Source organism: Oryx dammah, unplaced genomic scaffold (assembly GCF_014754425.2).
Source record: "Oryx dammah isolate SB20612 unplaced genomic scaffold, SCBI_Odam_1.1 HiC_scaffold_14, whole genome shotgun sequence".
Classification (NCBI taxonomy): domain Eukaryota; kingdom Metazoa; phylum Chordata; class Mammalia; order Artiodactyla; family Bovidae; genus Oryx; species Oryx dammah.
The window spans coordinates 44,585,571-44,606,504 of NW_024070198.1; the positions used below are offsets into that span (position 1 = coordinate 44,585,571).

Sequence of the window (20,934 nt, forward strand, 5' to 3'; positions counted from 1 at the left end):
TTTCAGGGAGGAGTAACTAGATTAAAACCCATGAAGTATCTGGGACAGCGCAGGACACACAGCAAGACCACAGAAATAAGAGAGGGGCCTTGGTGATTGTCGTACTAGTGTGGAGCTGAAATGGCGGCTCTTGCCAGACCTTTACACCTTAGCATGCCCAGATCCCTGTTGCCTCCTATCCTTCTCTTTTCCTAGATGCTCTCAAACACTGCTGTGGCATAAAATATCAACTCTAGGGAGAACGTCCCCCAAACCATAACTCTATCCTGGAACATTGTTTTCGGCTCTGGATTCATGGGTCCAGCTTTCAGCTTGCAGTTTGTGCCTGCATGTTTCACTGACACTTTAGACATAACCTGTCCTCATGGTACCTGGGATCTTCCACACCTCTCCTCACGTTCTCTCCATCTGGATAACAAGCTTCTCCCCTGTTATTCAACATATGTGAAGAACTCTTAAAATTTATTGTCAGAAAGCAAACAACTCAAAAAAAAAAAAAAAACCAGACCAAAACTTTTTATAGACACATCACCAAAGAAGACACACAGATGGAAAATAAGCGTATGGAAAGACGGTCGTCATATATTACCAGGGAATTGCAAATTACAACAAGAAGAAGATACACTACGCAACTATTAGAACAGTCACAATCCAGAACACTGACACCACCAAATGCTGGCAAGGATATCGAGTTACCAGAACTCTCATTCATTACTGGTGAGAATGCAAAATGGTGCAGCCACTTTGGAAGACAGTTTGGCAGGTTCTTACAAAACCAGACATACTCTTACCATATGATCCGGCAATCGTATTTCTTGGTATTTCCCAAAGGAGTTGAAAACGTATGTCTGCACAAAAAACTATACATGGATGTTTATAGCAGCTTCATTCATAATTGCCAAAAACTTGGAAGCAATCAAGATGTCCTTGTTTAGGTCAATAGATTAATAAAATGTGGTCCATCCAGACAATGGAATATTATTCATACTTCAAGTGAAATGAGCTTTCACACAATGGAAAGACATGGAGGGGTTTTAAATGCCTATTAGTAAGTGAAAGAAGCCAATTTGAAAAGGCTGCATATAGTATGATTCCAAGTATATGACATTTTGGAAAGGGCAAAATTATGGAGTCAGTAAAAGGATCAGTGGTTGCCAGAGTTTGGGTGGGGAAGGATGAATACAGGGAACACAGAAGATTTGGGGGGCAGTGAGACTATTCTATATGATCCATGTCATTATACATTTTTTTCCAAACTCATCGGAGGTCCACACCAGGAGTGAACCCTAATAAAAGCTATGGACTTTGGGTGGCAATGATGCATCAATGTAGGTTCATCAGTTGTAGCAAATACATCACTCTGCTGGTGGATGTTGGGAGCAGGGGAGGCTGTGAATGGGGTGGGGGGATCTCTGTACCTTCCTCTCAATTTGGCTGTGAACCCAGAACTGCTCGAAAACACAAAGTCTTTTTTAAAAGCCCCCAAATCTCCCAGTGCCCAAGCCGGGAAGTCAGAGGTCATCCTTGCCACTCCCATCCCCCTTCTGACCGCATCAATACTCAAAACTTGTGAATTCCACCATCAGACTATTTCCCCAGCCTCCATCCTCCCATACGACTCTCCTCTACTCCATTGCAATGACCTCACCTCCTTTATCCCTCACCTTCCAAAAGGTAAAGGTGATCATCTTAAAGCATACACCATATCACTACATCTCACTGCTGTTAGGATAAAATTGTCAATCCTTATTCTGGTCTCAAAACCCCGATCCGAACCATTTCATGAGCTTCCTTCTTCAGCCTCGAGCTTCCGCCTCGTGGTCCTGCTTGCTATGCTGCAGACACACTGGCCTTCTCAGCATCTCAAAGATGCCAAGCTCATCTCTGCCTAGAAACATCCTCACATGCCGGTCCCTCATGTATATGCTTCTCAAGAATCACATACAGGGACTTCCCTGGTAGTCCAGGGGTTAAGACTGCCTTCCAATGCAAGGGGTGAGGGTTTGATCCCTGGTCAGGGAGACAAGGTCCCACATACCAGAAAACCAAAACTTGAAACAAACAGTATTGGAACAAATTCAATAAAGTCTTTAAAAATGATCCACATCAAAAATCTTTACAAAAAAACAACCACATACACACACTCCTACATATAAAATAGGGGGACCTCCTGTAGAGCACAGGGAACTCTACTCAATACTCGGTAATAAACAATATGGGAAAACCATCGGAAAAGGGAAGAATGAATGTATATGTATAACTGAGTCACTTTGCTGTACACCTGAAGCTAACACGACCCTGCAAATCAACGATTCTCCAATAAAATGGTAAAAAGTAAAAAAGTCCCTTCCTCAGAAAGATCATCTTGGTGAGTCCCCTCTTCTAAACGAAACCTTCCTTGTTACTCTCTCACGGTCCTCTCCTCACCGACCACAATCTATGATGACATACATATTTAGGGGTATCGTTGGATGTCTGTGTCCCCAGCAGAATGTAACCTGCGTGGTGAGCTAACCATGTCTGGGTTTCCTGTCCGCTCTGTGGAACGGAAGGCTTGCCCACGGCCCCCACGGGAGGGAGGGAAGGTTGTCTAGACAGAGGTCTGGTCTGGCACCACCAGGAGGTGCCAGGGCTGGACACACATCCCAGCCACTTATCAAGGACGGGGCTGTGGCAGGGGGTTGGGGGGTGGTGGCACGCAAGTACCTAATTTTGCTGCTGATGTGTAAAGAGGCAGGAGAGCCGCATACCAAGGATGAGCCTCAGCCGGGACATACCTCTGGGGAGGGGGAGGAAGGAATCAGAGGAAGCCAGACAGGGATGGATGAGAGAGGCAGAGGAGACCCCAGAGTAAGTGAGGTCACCAGGAGAGAGCTTTGCCCTTTGACCCTGAGTATCTCTCCAACCCGACAACCAGACGTGTCTGAACAGCTACTGTGACAGAAAACCAGAGCCAGGAGAATGCATAAGTTCACGTCCTAGGAGAGGGGAGCTCAAGAGAGAGCTGGTCTGTGTCTCTCATTTCACAGATAAAGACACGGAGACTATGCGGGGAGGAGACCTGCCCACAGTTGCCCGGAGCACGCCCTTGAGAGGGGCTGGCGCACCTTTTCTGTAAAGACGCAGTGGTAAATACTGCAAGCTTTGTGGGTCAGTCTCTGTCCCAGCCACCCAACACCACCAGGCAGTGCAACGCAGCCACAGAACAGAGTGAGAAGGGGCAGCCATGGCTGTGTCCCAGTGGTGCTGGAGAAGACCCCCTCGTACAGCAAGGGGATCTCCTAAAGGAAATCAACTCTGAATACTTGTTGGAAGGGCTGATGCTGAAGCTCCAATACTTTGGCCACCTGATGTGAAGAGCTGACTCGTTGGAAAAGACTCTGATCCTGGTAAAGGTTGAAGGCAAAAGGAGAAGGGAGGGGCAGCAGAGGATGAGATGGTTAGACAGCATCTCCGACTCAAAGGACATGAATCTCAGCAAAGGCCGGGAGATAGGGAAGGACAGAGAAGTCTGGCGTGCAGACTTAGCGAGCAACAGAGTCCCAGTGAAACTTGATTTACAAGGACAGGCCGAGGGCTGTTTCAGTCCCCGGGCTGAGGTTTTCTCTTTCTGCTCTCAGCTGTTGCTGCACACCAGAGGGCCCGTTTCATTGTCCGTTTGTCAGCGGATTCTAAGGCTCCCTAGCTGCTCTTGCTATGAATGATAACACAAAATGCGAAATCTCATTCTTCTCAAGTCTCCTCTTACTGCTTCCCAGCAAGCAGGCACCGTCCTAAGATCGCGCATCTGGTCCTCGGCCACCCCCCACCACGGCAGGAGGGCGTGCGGTCCCCATGTGAGTGCTGGCCAGGCACTGGGCAGTAGGGTGCAAGGCTTGCCCTCTGGTTGAGAAGGTCTGAGAGGCCAGGAGCCTCAGGATTCCACAGAGGTTTAGACGTATCCTGCGGGCACTTCCAGCCACTGAGGGCACTGCCCTCCCATCCTTGGCACAACAGCCCCTGAACCTGACCGCTTCTCAGCACCCCTGCCACCCTGTGCCCAAGTCACTGCTCTCAGCTCCACTGTTCAGTATACGTTTGTTGAGTGAATGTCAGTAGTAGGATCAGTCAGGAACAGTGAAAGCTTTCCCAAATGGAAGCTACACCCCAAGAAAACATTCCAAGAAAGGTTTTGGGGAAATCAGCATCAGTGACGAGAGAAAGAGGGCTTTCCTAAGCAAAGGGAACAGCAGGGAGAAGGCAGAGAGGGCAAAATGAGAAGCAAGTGCCTCTGGGGAGTGGGGCAGTGAAGAGTGGATCTGCTTGAGGAACCCAAAGGGCTTAGGTTTTTTGGAGATTCTATAAAAAAAAAAAAAAAAAGAAAGAAAGAAAAGAAACAAAGAAAAACCCAAACAAAAATGGTCCAGGGTGGGAAAGAAGGATTTCTTCAAACAGGTGCTAAGATCCATACTCCACTTGCCCACACTCACTGTCCCAGGTCCAGCCCTGAAAGATCCTCAAGTTGTTTTAGAGAATTATGAGGCCACAGAGAGAAGAGAATGTAAACTTCAGACAGGCCAGCTGGGATGCACTCAGATCCTCTCCTCTGGGATGAAGGATGTCGTTCCCCACGGCTGCTGGGGTCCTGCAGAAAGACAGTTCTCCTAAGTTCAGCGTAACTATGGCAACCAGAAGGCTCACCAAAGGTCAATCCCCTTTCCAGGACTGAGACTCTGTCCCCTTGCCCCCAGAGTAACTCTGAAAGGCCACCCCAAATTCAGAGCCCTCTGAGGCTTTCATTCTGACTGTATCACAGAACATTCATATTCTAAGCCCGTCAACAACCCCATCTGTGAGTGCCACTCCAAGAGCACCTAGCAATAAATGCCCATTCATGACCATCTCAGAGAGAGCTGGATTTCCACAGACTCCAACATGGAATAATGGCCAACAGGGTAAACTTTGTCTTGGAGAATAGACAGTAAGGAGGAAGCAAATTATAGCTGGCAAGTCAAATCTGGCCCACTGCTAGCTTTTGTCAATAAAGTTTTATTGGAACAGAGTCATGCTTATTTATTTACACATTGTCTGAAGCTGCTTTCATCCTACGATGGCAGAGCTGAGTAGTTGCTATGGATACCACATGACCCGCAAAGCCTATACTTGCTACCTGGCCCTTTCCAAAAGGAAAAAAAAAAAAAAAATGTTTGCCAACCCCAGTTCTAGATCATTTAAAAAAAAAAAAACACAGTTGTAAAACAAGGGTTCCTCCTCAAATATCTTCTGGCATTTCTAGCAAGAAGTCTTCATGGGCTTGAGAGCTGAGTGTGATGCAGGCCTCTCTGGTAGACCTGGCATGTATACACACAGTGTCATGTAGCCTCTCCTTGAATGGTGGGAGTGGTCTCTTCATGAGATAAACCTCACTGCTACAAATAGATTAGATCACCGTGTCAGAACGCCAGTAAACACAGCTCTCCTTCCGTGACCTGGAAGGGGTTCCTCCCTCTCCAGTCACTCCCAGCTTTAGCCACTAGTGACTGCAGATCACAGAAGGGATGCTGAGTTTCTTAGTCTTCTGACTAAATGCAAACTGCGGACTTCTCAGGCCAACGCCACCACAGCCATTCTAAGACGGCGCATCCACCTAGAACGTCGGTATCCACCTAGAACACGCCAACATGTTGGCAGAGAGTGTCCACTCAACAGGGTCTCCTCCACAAGCATCGAAATAGAACCAGGTGGTTCTGGCTCATCTACTTTGGTGTCTTGGGAACAGCAGAAAGCTTCAGATCTAGACCATGGATGGGAAATGAAACTGGCAGTAAGTAACGTATGGAACTCAATACTGGCTTAGGCATGCAACACCTAGTGAGGAGAGAAACATCCAGGTCAACCTGGATGTCCCGCAGAACACCAGGAGAACAGATCTCAGGCTAGGAAGGATGTCTGAGCCAGTACGTTTTAACTGTGTCAATGGCATGGCTGTTACATTTAGCTAGACATTAAATGTACTGCTTATTCCTAACAGATTCTACCAGGGTAACTGGGCACCAAATGCTGGTCTTATTTATACACCCAGGAGCAGTGTTTGAGCATCACCTTGGACAGTGGTAATGGACATGGGGCCACCACTGAGAGAGTCCCCACCTTCCTAACTTGATCTATTCTGTGCTCTCACTGAGGATGGCACAGCCAGAGCCAAACACACAGGACTGAGCTCAGCTCTGGCACCTCCTGGCCAGGTGGGCTCGGGCAAGTTATGTAACATTCAAGCCTTGTCTGTCTGTTCTGCAAAATAGGAATGATGACATCCTCTTTATAGAAGGATTTGAATGATCCAAAGTAATGAATACGATGCATGTGGCCCAGGGCTTAGCCTCTAGGATTTCCACAGTGTGTGTTGTAGGTATTGATAGGATGGTGATAGTGGGATGGTGGTGATGGTGAAATTCTTCTCTACCAGTAGATGCTGGGATTTGTTGAATGCCCACCTACCAGGTGCCAGCAGGATGCTTCTAACAGTGGAGAAGTAACAAACTTACAGGACCTGAAGAAATGAACAAAGAGGGAACCGTTCCCAAGCCCTCAGCCTCTGAAAAGAGAACAAGTACCCCCTGGGTCTGTTAAAAATGCATGTCCTGGCAGACACAGCCAATCTGCATTGGACAAAGCACTTGATAGCATCTCATTTTCTCTAATCTTAGTAATCTTTCTGGGTGTGTGTCCTGGAGGCTCTTTCAAGAATACAATTTATAGGACTGTCTGTCTGATGACCTAATAACTAGAGCTGAAATTGCTTTGCCTCCATTTGTGCAGAATCTCCAGGGCTGCACCTTCCTGCAGCAGAATGCTAGTCAGCTAGTGAGTATGCTGCTTATTTGATATTTCGGAATCCTTCAGATACAGAGAATCAGAGTCTTCTGCTGAACCACAGGTGAACCATACTTCACCTATGAAGTACAAAGACCACTAACAGCACGTGTAGCCACAGGAGGCTGTCAAGAATGCCTCAGATAAGATTCCAGTTTCAAATGAAAAAAACACAAACAGTTCCTTCGCATTTTAATGAGCATCACCACTGTTGGCAAGTACTCGCATTAAGGTTAAAAAGCTTTGTCAAGACTGAAGGTCAGAGAGCTCACCCTCGCAGACTTGTGTTGACTGCGCTAGGCCAGACTGTGGTAGTTAGAGTCCGTGATGAGCTGTGCTTATACATTTCAGGCAAGTAATCCTATCACATGGACAAGAAGTGCTTTCTTGTCACTGGGAAGAAATGCATTCCATTGCAAATGAGTTTCTGAATGAGAGAGCACAAGACGGGGATATGTGTTTGTGTGTGCATGCATGCGTGTGTGTGTGTGCATTTATACATGTGAACACATGTGTCCCAGTGAGCCCAAGGTTCTATAACTTTGAACTTTATGACTGAGGGCCCACAGTCACATGGAACCTCTTTCCCTTATAGATTTCATCTCAAAAAGAATAGAATTTGTTAAAGCTTAAGGGAAGCTTCAAGAATACCAAATCCATCCCCTTCTGTAGTTACCCAGATGAGGAAACAGGCTCAGAGAGTTAGTGTGGCTTCTCCATGTTCCACGTACTGCAAAATAATAGAAGAGCAACTCTAAGAAAGTGATCTGGCCTCCGTGAGCTTCTCCTTCCTCAAGTGGTAGAGCAGGGCCAGGCGGTTTAGAGCCTTTCAAACGCTCCACACCTGCCTCATCGGGATTAGAGCTATTCTGAGGGAGGTCAGCTCAGGGGAGGTAAAAATTAACTCATAGTTTTTGCTTAAGAAAGCCAGTTACAGGAGCAGTCATCTCACAAAGCCACAAGCAAAAACCTTCTCTGCGCCGAAGTCAAGAATAAGATGGGGGGTTTTCTTTGTTCATGCTCCTCTGAGATAAATGTTTGAGTCCTGGCTCTAGTGATTTTTAAGACTCTTTTGTTGAAAGTGCTGTAAATCTAAATTATGATTTCATAGCATGAGACACTGCACAGAGACAAGGGTATGCTTCAACAGGGAAGCGTGCAACACTACAGGCCATATATTTCCAGAATCTTCATCAACAGGGAAGAAGAAATGGCTGGCTTGAGAAATGTCTTTTAAAAACCAAAGTGAGGCCCAGCTTTGCAACACTGATGGCTGCTTACATTTCCCTAGTTGCAATAAGTCTGCCAGGCTCCGAGGCATTCAACAGTCTCATCAGTTCTGAAAGCCATGTCAAATTGCCTTAAAGTTGTCTGAGCGTTCGATATATATACACTTGTTAAAATTAATTACATCATTTAACATTTCTACACACATTATAGCTTTAAAATGTGTTACAGTCATTTTTATTAATTAATAAAGCTTTTAATGGGCAAAAATTGTACCATAAAATTATCATGCATATGCTGCCTATGCATTTTACTCAATTTTACTACTATTATCTTTAAATATTTCCCCAAGTGGTAAGTCATAAACCAGAGTTTCTCACAGAAATATACACAGGGAAGGAAAGAAATCTGACCACTGATTAAGGCCCCCTCCACCTCCAACTCCAATCTCCCTAGAAAGGTGATGGGTACCCAAAACAGCTGACCCTTGGAACTCTGCCTGGCCCTGGGCAATGGCAGAAAGGCAAACATCCCGGCCAGTTTGCCCCCAGAAAATGTAAGTAAGGGAACAGAAAACTGCTGCTTTTGCTGTTTGGTATGGAGAGTCCCCATTTTGCCTCTTTTTGAAAACATCCCATAATTGCTATCCACACTCACATACAGACACTCACACTCTCACATATATACTCCATGAAGGGGCCTTGTGGCCCAGGTTTCTAAGGCCAAACCATCAATATCAATGACCCAATTGAAAAGTAAACAGCACAGAAGCCTGGACACTTCCAGACATACAGATGTTCAGAGCAGAGGGATAAGACATCCGGGAATAGATGGCCCTTGGTTCTTCTCATCCTACCCTGGAACGACAAGGGCCTAAATGAACTTCACTTGGGGCGAGTTTCCTACTCATTACATATGGTCTGGAGCTACTGATGGAAACAAGTTTATGGGAAGACCTTTCATAATTTACAGAAGCATCATCTAAGAACATCTATGCGATCAGACATCGATATGGAGCTACGGTCAGCTCTGACTGGAACAGATGAAGCCACTATTGAGAACTGCTTCTTGGAGTAACTGACCTAGAAGAAACTCACTAAGCACCTTGGCAATTACACCAATTACCTGAAGCAGGGAGGGGTCTGCCTTTGGTGGCAGGACGGATGGGAGCATCACTCACCTGCCGTGTAACTCCAGCCCGGGATGTGAATGGACAGTTGGCTGGCTTGATTGTGACCACGGGTGGGACAACAAGTTGCCTGGTCCTCCTTCCGTTTTCTCATGGTGATCTGGTTAGTTCCCGCCTCTGCGTTTTCCGAAGGAAGAGAGCCTCTCCAAGGACCCCTGCCAGCCTCCAAGTTCCCAAAACGCATCTGCCCCAACGATGGGTTTTCCTTCAAGAAACTTCCTTGCAAACCCAGGTTCCAGCGTGGGCCAAGAAGGTCCTGGTCTCCCTCCTGGAGCTCGGGCTTCAGGGCTCCGCTTCCAGGCTCTCGGTTCTCTGTGTCATCTACTCCATCTGGTGTCAGCCTGTGTGAACTGCAGCTCAGGTTGAGGGACAGGACAGATCTGTGCATCTTAGGGCCAGCAAGCTGAGGTGGCCCCCCAGGGACCGAGAGGGACCTGTCCAGATAGTAGATGGGATTGGGACACGACTGGGACACCCTGAGATGGACACACGAGCTGAACACCAGCGGGCTCTTTCCTGCCCGTGACTGCGAGGTGCCTGGAGAAAAATGATCCTCCCTGTGGTCCACATTGGTGATCCAGTACCCATGTCCCTCACACAGCTGTGCATGGGCCTCGGGGACCTTCAACCCCATCACACAGCTGTTTCTGGAGAACTCTGTACAAGTGAAAGGTCCATGGTGCTGAGTTGGATCGGCACCGCCAGCCAGAGCAGAGGGGTCCCCAAGCAGAGCATCCTGGGCCCTGCACTTGACGCAGAGTGGGTCCCCAACAGCCTCCCACACCAGGGTGCTGGCAGGGGGACCCACACGCCTGGCCGTGATGGTGATGGACGCAAAGCCCTTCTGGGAACCACTGCATGGCTTCTCCTCCTTGGGCGGCGGCTTGGTCTCGAGTCCTGGCTCCCCCGCCGGGGTCTGAACTCCCAGTCCTCCAGGAAGGAACTCAAAGGCCCTGTTAATGGTGACTCTGCTGCGATTAGCCAGAGACGGCTTCATGGGATATGCACACGGCGCAGGCAGCGCAGCCCCATTTTCTTTTGATTTATTCTCATCAATCAGCTGTGAAATGACTATGGATGAAATCATTTTTGTATTCTGAGATGCCAGAGTCCCCTGCAAATGGAAAAAGATGGCAATTATTCAAGCAGCTTGTTGTAATGCAGGCAGATAACTCTTTCAAGGGCCAAGAGGATGCTGGAGAGTGTCCTTCCTAACATTCAAGTGTTTCTCACCCAAGGCCGTTCGTCACACACCTGACACCCACCACCTCTGAGCATCTGAAGGGCAGGACACCCATATCTGCTTGTGAAAGGATTAGACATTCTGGAAAAATTCCTCTGACTGGGGAGTTGGTTTTGCTCTGCTGGCATCTGTACCGAGCTTATTTAATGGTGTTTGTGTTGATGGGGATAATCAGATTTCAGCAATCACCTTCACCAGGCCCAGGAGCACCTGGATGCGGGTTCTCAGCTTCACAGAAGAGGGAAGATGCCTTCTGGAGGACAGCTGGGGCTCGGGGGCACAGGTGTGCATGGGGGATGAGTCCAGGCTCCTCCATGGGATCAGCACACACGATTCCAGGGAGCACCCCCACTCCTGACCTCAGCCCCCGACTCCCCAGCAGAGTCCCCCATCTCTGCTGGGTCTAGACTGGAATTCAGTCACTCACCCAGGCTCCACATCACAGGATCAAAGTCCAGAAGCCAAAATTAACGGAAATCAAATGCCCAAGCTTGACAACTGCCCAGACTAACACAGTAATGACAGTACATAACAGAATGGGATGGGGGTGGGGGTTGGGCCAAAACAGATGCAGTTTTATGGCATTTCAATGCCCAGGTACTTGAACGTGAATTTTTGTCCAGTATAACGATCAAGGGGCTGCATGCTTCCTAATCAGCAAATCTATGTCCTGACAGTCGATCACCAGTGTGTCCAAGCACTGTGCTGTGATCTTTAATAAAGCATCGACCCAGGTCGAGACCAGGAAGAAGACTGCCCTCATTTTGATTTTATCACACGTGTGCATGAAGTACTGCAGAAAACCACACGGGAGACTGAGCGCGCACAGCACCAGGGGATGCTCGCGGGGCTCTGAGTCTCTGTGTGGGCGTTCCTTATTCCAAGTGCTTCAGGTGAACGCTTGCATACACTGCAAGGCACCCGAAATAACCCAGGGACGTGCTCACCCCACGCTGCCTGCAGGATCTTCACTTCGGGGCCCTGAAGGCGTAACTGTGCTCAGCACTGACCGCAGCAGCTCGTGAACGCCAAGGAACCCGAGGATCACCTGGGATGTTACACTTGCAGGTTTCCCAGACTCCAAATCTGAAGGTCTGTGGGTGGGGCCCAGGCATCTGCATTTTAGCCAACGTTCCTGGCAGCCTGATGCAGGTGATGACCCAGGGAGCTCACAGAAAACCATGGACAGAGCTGTGGGGTAGCTGGTCTTTCCAAAGAGGGGAGGACCTGAGTTTGATGAGAGCAGATTGTTCTCTTCTTCTAAGATGGGATAAGAAAGCTCAGTGGCTTTTTCTTTTCTTTAGAGCAGGATTCACATTCATTCACTTAGCTACCAGAATGCTCTCCTCCAGCTGGGCTTCTGATTGGAGGACCCGTGCATGGGATCTTAGCACCCAAGACTCCTTGCATCCTTGCTATTAGACATAGGAAGAGGGACACTTTGTCTTTCCTGGTTTTTCCTTTGTTTTCTCGTTTTCATGGCAATCTCCATCAGCTCACAGGTGTTAACATTTGAAAGATACATGTTAACACTGTAAATCAACCATACTCCAATATAAAATGAAAACGAAAAGTAAAGATATGTGGCAAGTTGCAAACTCAAAAGATGACAAGAGTTAGGTGAATAAGAAGAAATGGAGAGGAGTGTGATCTTGAAAATCATCCTTTAAAAAATCAAAATGTTGGGCTTCCCTGTCGAACCAGTGGTCAAGACTTCATTCTTCCATTGAAGGGGGTCGGGGTTTGATCTCTGGTTGAGGAACAAAGATCCCACATGCCATGTGGCGTGGCCAAGAAAATATAAAAGAACAAAACAAAGTAAAAGAACCAGAACTAGCCTTCCAAGAGAAAAATAAATATCCATGGCAGAATCAGGGCAGCTCTGGGTAGTCCAGTGGTTAAGCCTCCACATGTCCACGGCAGGGGGCACAGGATTGACCCCTGGTCGGAGAACCAGGATCTCAAATGCTGCACAGCACCAGTGATAATAATAAACATCATGACTACCTTTCTCCAGATGGCCAGTGCGAGCCAGGCTCTGCTTGAAACTCTTTTCTAAAGCAGGGGCTCCTCTTCAGCAGTTTTCAGTCCAGGATACACAGAATCATCTGAGTGCTTATAAAACCCCCAATGCTCAGGCCTCCTCTCCAACAATTCCCTTAGAATCCTTGGGGGTGGGGCCCAGGCGTTGGTGCTTTTCATTTATTTTAAATTAATTTATTTATTAGAATTGGAGCTAATGATTTTACAATATTGTGGTGGTCTTTGCTACACATCGACATGAATCAGCCACAGGTCTACATGTGCCCCTCTCCCGTCTCAAACCTCTTTAAAGCTTCCAGTTGATTGCAGGGCCGGCGATGCAGACAGCCACTGGGATGTTCGAGACGCCTCCCACTCCCTCCCCACGACCCTGCAAGCAGCACGTCCCAGGGCTGTCGTTTACTCTCAAGAAACCAAAGTTCACCTGGTGCCAACCCCAGGTCACTTGACTTGAATATCGTTGCTCCCATTTTAGTAAAATTTCGTTATGATAATAATTGCTCCCATGCAATCTGCAAAGTGCTTAATCACACCCAGGAGGAATTCCTTTGACACTGGTCTTCCAAGAGCAAAACAAATATCCATGTTGGAAATGGGGCAGCACTGGTCTTGGAGTGCAAGTCTCCCCAAGTTTGGGCCAGTGAGCACCTGCGGAGAGAACACCTGGGATTTAAATCTGTGTCTTATGCAGATGTCTGAACCCCTCCCTCCAGAGACCTAAGGTCAGTCAGGATCTCAGGGGATAAGGCTCAGAAGTTGTATTTTTAAGCATCTGCCAGGTGAGTCTTCTGTACAGGTAAGATAGAGAGGGTGCTGGGCCAGGTGCTCCCAGACCGGCCACAGGACTGTGGAGGCAGCCTTGGTTTCCACAGCTATACAGCCAGGGGACAAACAGGGTAATTGTCATGGAGAAGCCAGGCTGCCTTGTACTGTGGCCCCCAGCATTAAAGGGGACTCCATCCTTTAGGCTCAAGATCGCATGAGAGCCTTGGCCTTGATATAAAAAGGGGTGTCAGAAATGAGGGGTGTGTTTCTAGGAGTAGGTGAAGGCCATCTCAACTGGAACAAGGGCAGACCAGAAAACGACTCTCGTTGCATCAAGCCGGCTGCTCGCCTGAGCTGAGTCAGGGAGCCACAGCCAGGAGCCCAGAGCACCCACACTAGACGGATACCCTCAGGGCTGTGGGTTAACAGACGCAGCTCCTAGAGGCCCAGAGGATGGGCCAGAGACTCAACCACCATTTCACTACTGTGGGGCTGCAAGCGCTACTGTGACTTTGATCCCATTAGATGCAAACAGATAAGGGAAGTCTCACAGGAATGATGTAAATCTGAGCTTACTTCTGAAGCTCCATCATCATTCCAGATGTCAGAGTGACCCTGTTCCAGGAGCTCAATGCTGACAGAAGCCAGTTTCAAAGGAAAATCCATGTGCCTTCACTACCTCATACGGGAGTTGTGGAGACCAAAACCAAGGATGGGCGTGAAAGTACCTCCCAAGACATGAACATTCTATGTAACTCCAGGGTATAACTTGTCTTGTGAGTTAGCAGAAATTAGTGGATATCTGATATAAGCAAACCTATGGAGGCATGAGAGGGTATTTATATCAAAACTGTGCATGTTTTACTGGAATTTATAATGAATGCATTTGAGGTTGAGTTGCATCAATGAAAACAACCCATTACATACCCAGTACATTGAAATTTTGTTAATATGACTGTAGAATCAATGTAATTATTTCAAATGCAAATTCTGTTATTCATAACATAGAGTCATAGTCAAAACATTTACAGTAAGTTCCCTACATATGAACTTTAACATGTTTCCAGCCCCTGTATGCCAGCTGTTGTACTATACTGCTGTATTTTTCAAGATGCTATAAGATTAAAAATGTTTTTTTTTAATTTTCTGTTTGTTTTTATGTATACACTATTTGTGTGAAAACATATGATAAACATATTACAGTACAGTACTAGACAGATTGTGTTAGTTGGGTACCGAGGTTAACTTTGATGGACTTCCGAACAGACTGGATTCATGAACATGCTCTTGGAATGGAACTTTTTCGTAGGTAGGGGACTTACTGTATTTATTCGCTCCTCCACTATTTGCTGAGCACCTACTATGTGCCAGGCTCCAGAGGGAGCTTCCTGGCTTCATAGAATTAACAGACTGGAGGGCACATCAAGCAGGTCATCAAACTGCCAGGCCAGGGATTATTAGATTAAAGTCTACTGAATTTCTTTCAGGTGTTTATATTCAGTTTTGACAAAAGCCCCAACCAATAAACAGAGAAATTAAAAAGGAAACATTGTATTCTTTGCCCTTCAATCTACATCACAATTGTATGGGCAGTTTCATTTATGAAATCCTATTTTCTCACTGAGATCTAGTAAATAACTGAAGATAAGATCTACACTCCTAAAAATCAGTCTCAGTTTCCTAGGCCTCCTCTAACAAAGTCCCACAGTCTGTGTGGCTTACACAACAGAAACTTTGTTTTCTCACAGCTCTAGAGGGCTCCTTAGGTGGCAGTAATGGTAAAGAGCCCGCCTGCCAATGCAGGAGACTTAAGAGATGCAGGTTTGATCCCTGGGTCAGGAAGATCCCCTGGATGAGGGCGTGGCAACCCACTCCACTGGGTACGACTCTTGCCTGGAGAATCCCATGGACAGAGAAGCCTGGTGGGCTACAGTCCATGGGGTTGCAAAGAGTTGGACACGACTGAAGTGACCTAGCAGCAGCAGCTGGAACCTAGAAGTTCAAGATCAAGGTGGAAGCAGCTCTGAGCCTTCTCCGGGTATCTTCAGAGTTCCTTCCTTCTGTGTGTGTCTATGTCCTAAACTCTCCCTACAAGGACACCAGTCATATTAGATGATGGTCCATCCTCCCTAACAGCCTCACTGAGCCTGAATCGTCTCCTTAAAGACCCTGCTCTAAACACACACTCTGAGAGGTTCTAGGAGTGAGGACTTCCGCATATAAATTTGGCAGGGGGGCACAGTTGAGTCCATAACAGACTCCACTACATCACATCACGTCCTGCTCTCTTCTGGGTTGGGAAACCAAGAAAGAGAGGAGACATATGGGCCACTTGGTATGCCTATCCAGCTAGCGCTTTTCAAACAGGACAAACTTTCTTTAAAAGTAATCACATCTTTTACATCAAATATCTTTCCCAATTAAGCTGTTTCAAGGTGTCATTCCATCTGTCCTTGGTTAACTGAACATGGCTTTGAAACAAGATGTCTTTTATCTAATATAAAATTAACTGATGTAAGAGTTGATTGGAGAGGAAGAAAATAATCTCATATGTAAAGTGGAACATTCAAGGTCAGAGAGAGGTCAAATGGCTTTTGGTAGTAAATCATCCCTTTCCTGACCATCCCATACAACACTCTCTTGTTCATAAATGCTGCTTTAAGATATCAATTTCTTTTAAATGTTTCAAACATGATTCTATAGTGCTGATTCTATAGATTCTATAGATTCGATAATGACTTTCATAGTTTTATGCATTTTATTGATTGTTTTTAACTTTATATTTATGCCTTAAGGCATATTACTAAGAAAGGCTCCATTTCATAAATTGAAGGATGAGAGAGATAAAACAGCAGGTGAGCAGGAAGATCAGATCCTGAACCACAGGAGTAAGGGTGCTTCTATTCCTGTAGCAACTTATTTTCTCCAGATGAATTTGGATCAGCATCAAATCCAATCTATATCTTTGAAATCTGTATTAGGCTCCATGAGACAGTCCTTTCCTTTTCCATAGCTGCTCTGCAAACTACAACTTCATTTGCCAGTGGAGCCTCGGTTGCCACCTCTCAACAGATAGACTGCATAGTTGCCTTTGCATCAGCTGCAAGCGGGCTCACTCCTGCTTGGGGGACCTAAAATCATCTTCTCTAGGTCATCTGCCAACCCAGCGGCATCTCATCCTAAGTGTAAGAGTATTTTCAAATGTTCCTCTGGCGTGTAACAATAAGGAAAGATGGTTTTAAGACAAAATGGAAAAATTGGAGGTTTTCTCCCTCTCCAGCCTGCAGCTCTTATCTTTCCGCACATTCACTAGAATCCAGAGGATTCAATGCAGTGTAATATATGACAGTGAAAATCTGGCAAGAATCTAAATGTTTTTTCAAAGCGGATTGGGTAAGTCAATCATGGCACGCACGACTGCCTCATATTCTGTAGAAATTAAAACTAAGGATTACAAAGAATTCAAATGATATGGGAAGTTGCCTGTGATAGAATGTTACGTAATACAAGAACACTATAGATGTTGATATACATTACAGTTGCATGCTTTAAAATGCATGAGAAAAATAAGGGAAATAAATACATAAGTATTTATATATTTATATATTATTATATTATTTATATATATTTATATATTATTTATATATTCCTACACTTTCCTAAGTGTCTATATGAAATTGCCATTACTTTTGCTATCAGGAAAATTAAAAAAAAATTTTTTAAAGAAAACTCGGTTCCATAATTCATTCCTTTTAAGCAATCACTTGGCTGGAGAAGTGCCTGCATATCATTTCTATGGCTTCGATGAATTTGAAAGGAAAAGTGATCAATCTTTCGGAGGCTCTGGTGGAGAGGCAGAGATTTATGGCGGTTACAAAGGAAGGGCACCTGTTTGGAGTGTTTCATCATCTTAGAGCATCCTTATAACACCCACTGAGGGACAAGCCTTAAGAGCTCCAAGTTAGGAGGGAAATTTGAAAGTCACACTACTGTCATGATCAAAGCAGAGGATCCGGATCATCGCAAAGTAGATGTTTAGAAGGTGTGGTCTCTGAGAGTTAGCCCAGTTATAGATGATGACCAAGTGTGAGTATATGAGTGTGTGTGTGTGTGTGTGTGTGTGTGTGTGTGTGTGTATGTGTGTGTATTATTGAGATCCAGCCACATGGGTCCAAAGATCTGTATCGTGAATGACCAAACTGATTAATTTTAATATCAACCAGAAAAATGCTGAAATCTACTAGCTCAATGTGAAAAACAGGTGGGGAAGATCTTCAGGTGGTATCTTTCTTGTTAAAAAAGCAGTAGCTGACCTCCACATTATCCTCCACTTCTTAATGGACATCTCCTCCCAGGGGTGGTTCTCAGTGGCCCATGGCTCCTCCAACTCATTTCCCTCCCTGCCACCCGGGGTTCTTGTTCCTGCTTTCAGGGAGCACATTAATTCTAGTTACACGCCTGCACATCTCAGGGAGCTCTGTGTACCACATAGAAATGGCTTTAAATATTGACGACTAAATCTCAGGACCCAGAATAGTGGCCTTCAACCATTGTGTGAGATTTCAGCCTGGGATCTCTGAGGAAATGTTGAACTTTATTAAACACAAAGTTAAATTAAAGGATAATACCTAAGATGAGTATTTAGGGTGCAAAATTATTTTTTACCTTGGCTACATTAATGCTATGAGGGATCAATTCTTATAATTCCACTCTCTCTCATAATTACAAAAGTTGGCAGCAGAATTATCATTTGTAAACGACAAGAGATGCCTTGTAAACTGTAACACTTCGGACAATCCTCTCAGGCAGGAAAGTCCATAGTTCAAGATCCATTCACTGGAATGACACTTTCTCTACACCAGCCCTGTCGAGCAAGATCAGAACAAAAGCTTTGGAGCCAGACAGCTTATGAGCTGTGAGATTTGGGGCAAGTCAACTACTGGAGCTACTGAAGCTTTCATTTTATCATCTGCAAAATAGGTATAATAACAATACAGTTGTCCCTCAGAATCCAGCGGGGGTTGGTTCCAGGACCCTACCTCCTCAGATACCAGAATCCAAGGATGCGCAAGTCCCTTGTGTAAATTTCAGAGTGTTTGCAATGCAACCTATGCACATCCTCCTGTTTACTTTAAATCATCTCGAGATCATTTCTAGCCTGCAGTACAGTGTAAATGTTATATCGATATATAAACTGGCATGTTCAAGTTTTGCTTTTTAGAATTTTCTGGGTTTCTTTTTCCAAATAGCTCTGATCTACAGTTTGGTGAACCCACAGATAGATGAAGAATCCATGGACATGGAAAGCCAATGGTCTCTCCTTCCTGGGATTGTGGTTAGGTGAAAAGAGTCAGTTAGACAGAGCCTGGCGTGTGATATGCTGTCAACATTACCACTGTGTACACAAGAGTTCTTTATTGTCTAGCATCAGAAACATTTCATTTTGTGACTATGACCTCTAATTTCCTTCCCTGTGTGAGACCGCTGACATTTTTTGCAGTCATAACAACCTGTGCTAGCTTGTTAGATTTCAAATTACCTCTTCTCCACCTTCAAAATGCCATATGGCATCATCCGTCCTCTCCAGCAGATTAATTTTGGTTTAAAGTTGAGATTTGATCACCATACTCTCCTTTGATACTGCAAATCTACAAATTATTGGTCAAGATTATAAAAGGATGAATGAATACACACTGCATACTTTAACATAAAGTCTTAGTCATGATGGTTAGATTTTCTGCTGCGTTGATCCCACTTATGACTAAACAAAATAAAATGCAAACACATTACAAGTAGGCCAGTGATCACGTTTTACAGTTCGCTGCATTTTGCTGCCTGCTCTAGGAGTTAGAAACATATATTACCTCAGTGAAGTCAGATCTCTTCTCTGGAGCATCATACTGGAGATTTTTAAGGGCAGTTTGATCGTGGGGACTGTACTGGCTGTCCTGTAATCCTAGGCAAAAGGAAATAATATTGCTACTTTTTAGTATACAAAAGGATAAAGTGGAGTATATAACTTTACTATAAAATTTAATGTCACCTGCTCAAGTATTACAGGCTTCCCAGGTGGCACTAGTGGTGAAGAATCTGCCCGACGATGCCGGGGACTAAGAGACACGGGTTCGATCTCTGGGTCAGGGACAATCCTCTGGAGGAGGGCACGGCAATCCACTCCAGTATTCTTGCCTGGAGAATCCCATGGACCGAGGACCCTGGTGGACTGCAATCCACGGGGTCGCAAAGAGTCGGAAATGGTTGAAGCGACTTAGCACGCAAGTATTATATGAACCAATAGTGAACCTAGGCTACTCGGACCCATGACAAAAACCCTGTCTGTTCCCCTCATCCACTCCACCCGCTCCGTGGAGGCTCTGAGTTCACTGTCGTTCACTTTATCTGGCTGCAAGATGCCTTCTTCCACACTGTTGCTTTATGTTCCCAGACTTGGTAATATTAATAAGTGAACAAGTTTAGCCTTCACACACTCACCCATGCTCTGAGTTTGCACCCAGCAGAAGAGAGAATCACGTCTATGGATTTCTCAACATCCCTGGAGTTAAGAAAGCCTGAACTGCAAGATCAACTTTCATCCAACCTCTTAACACAATCATTCTGGAAGGAGCTGTGAGTGACTCAAACACTGATACAGAAGCTGCTTTGGAATATCTGAGGATTATTTTGTGATGACATTGTGAGGAAAAAATGCGACACCATGGACCACCCTCCACATAAACACCAGCCACAGCAGCAGCCAAGACAGTCTTCAGGTCTACGTGCTCACAGCAGGAGCCAATAATTGTAGAACCTGGGCTTGGGTCCTGGCTCCACCATCCACCAGCTTGGAAACTATGGATGAGTCTATGGAATCGCTCTATGGAATTTCCTCATCCACCCAACCTGCCCTGCACCCCTCATGGAAAGCTAAGGAGAAGGAAGTCGCACTTTGCAATGTAAGCCTGCAGTATCAGGACGTCTGCCTGGTGTCCTGCTGCCAAAGCAGGAATGTGAGTCAAGCCCAAGAAGGTGGGTAGTGATCAGCCTTCACTGCAACACAGTCCTGGGTTACAGCGTTGCCTTCACAATACAGCTATTCCAAGGAGAGTGATTTTCCAAAAGGCTGCAAAGAATGCTTTCCCAGCTGCTGGTGCTGATGACGAGAAAGAAGAGATCTAAAAAAGCAGCTCTCTAACTTAGCATCTTTATCAGTTCATAAGAAGTGAAGTGAAGTGAAGTGAAGTCGCTCAGTCGTGTCCAACTCTTTGCGACCCCACGGACTGTAACCTACCAGGCTCCTCTGTCCATGGGATTTTCCAGGCAATAGTAGTGGAATGGATTGCGATTTCCTTCTCCAGGGGATCTTCCCAACCCAGGGATCAAACCCGGGTCTCCTGCATTGTAGATAAGACACTTTACCATCTGAGCCACCAGGGAAGTCCGTAAGAAGGGTTTATTAAAGAATTTAGATAAAATTTCAAGCATCTTATGGGGGAAATAATATGCTATGGCATTTTCAAGTTTGGCAGATTTGCAAAAGCATCAGGATATGGCAATTTCAAGGGCCACCAGTGACCCATCTAAAACGTATCCACGTCTCGTCCCATCCTCAGTAATA

General features: G+C 45.8%; 1 protein-coding gene across 2 annotated transcripts in view; it reads right to left on the minus strand.

The window, feature by feature from the left end:
* CUNH10orf90 (chromosome unknown C10orf90 homolog) overlaps positions 1-20,934 on the minus strand; it is a 245,640-nt gene that overhangs the window by 63,491 nt on the left and 161,215 nt on the right. For both annotated transcript variants that reach the window (XM_040254436.1, XM_040254435.1), the window contains exons 3-4: positions 19,184-19,275; positions 9,260-10,382 (exon numbers count right to left, since the gene is read on the minus strand). In XM_040254436.1, the coding sequence (XP_040110370.1) occupies positions 9,260-10,382; positions 19,184-19,275 (1,215 nt within the window). The remainder of the gene's footprint in view (positions 1-9,259; positions 10,383-19,183; positions 19,276-20,934) is intronic.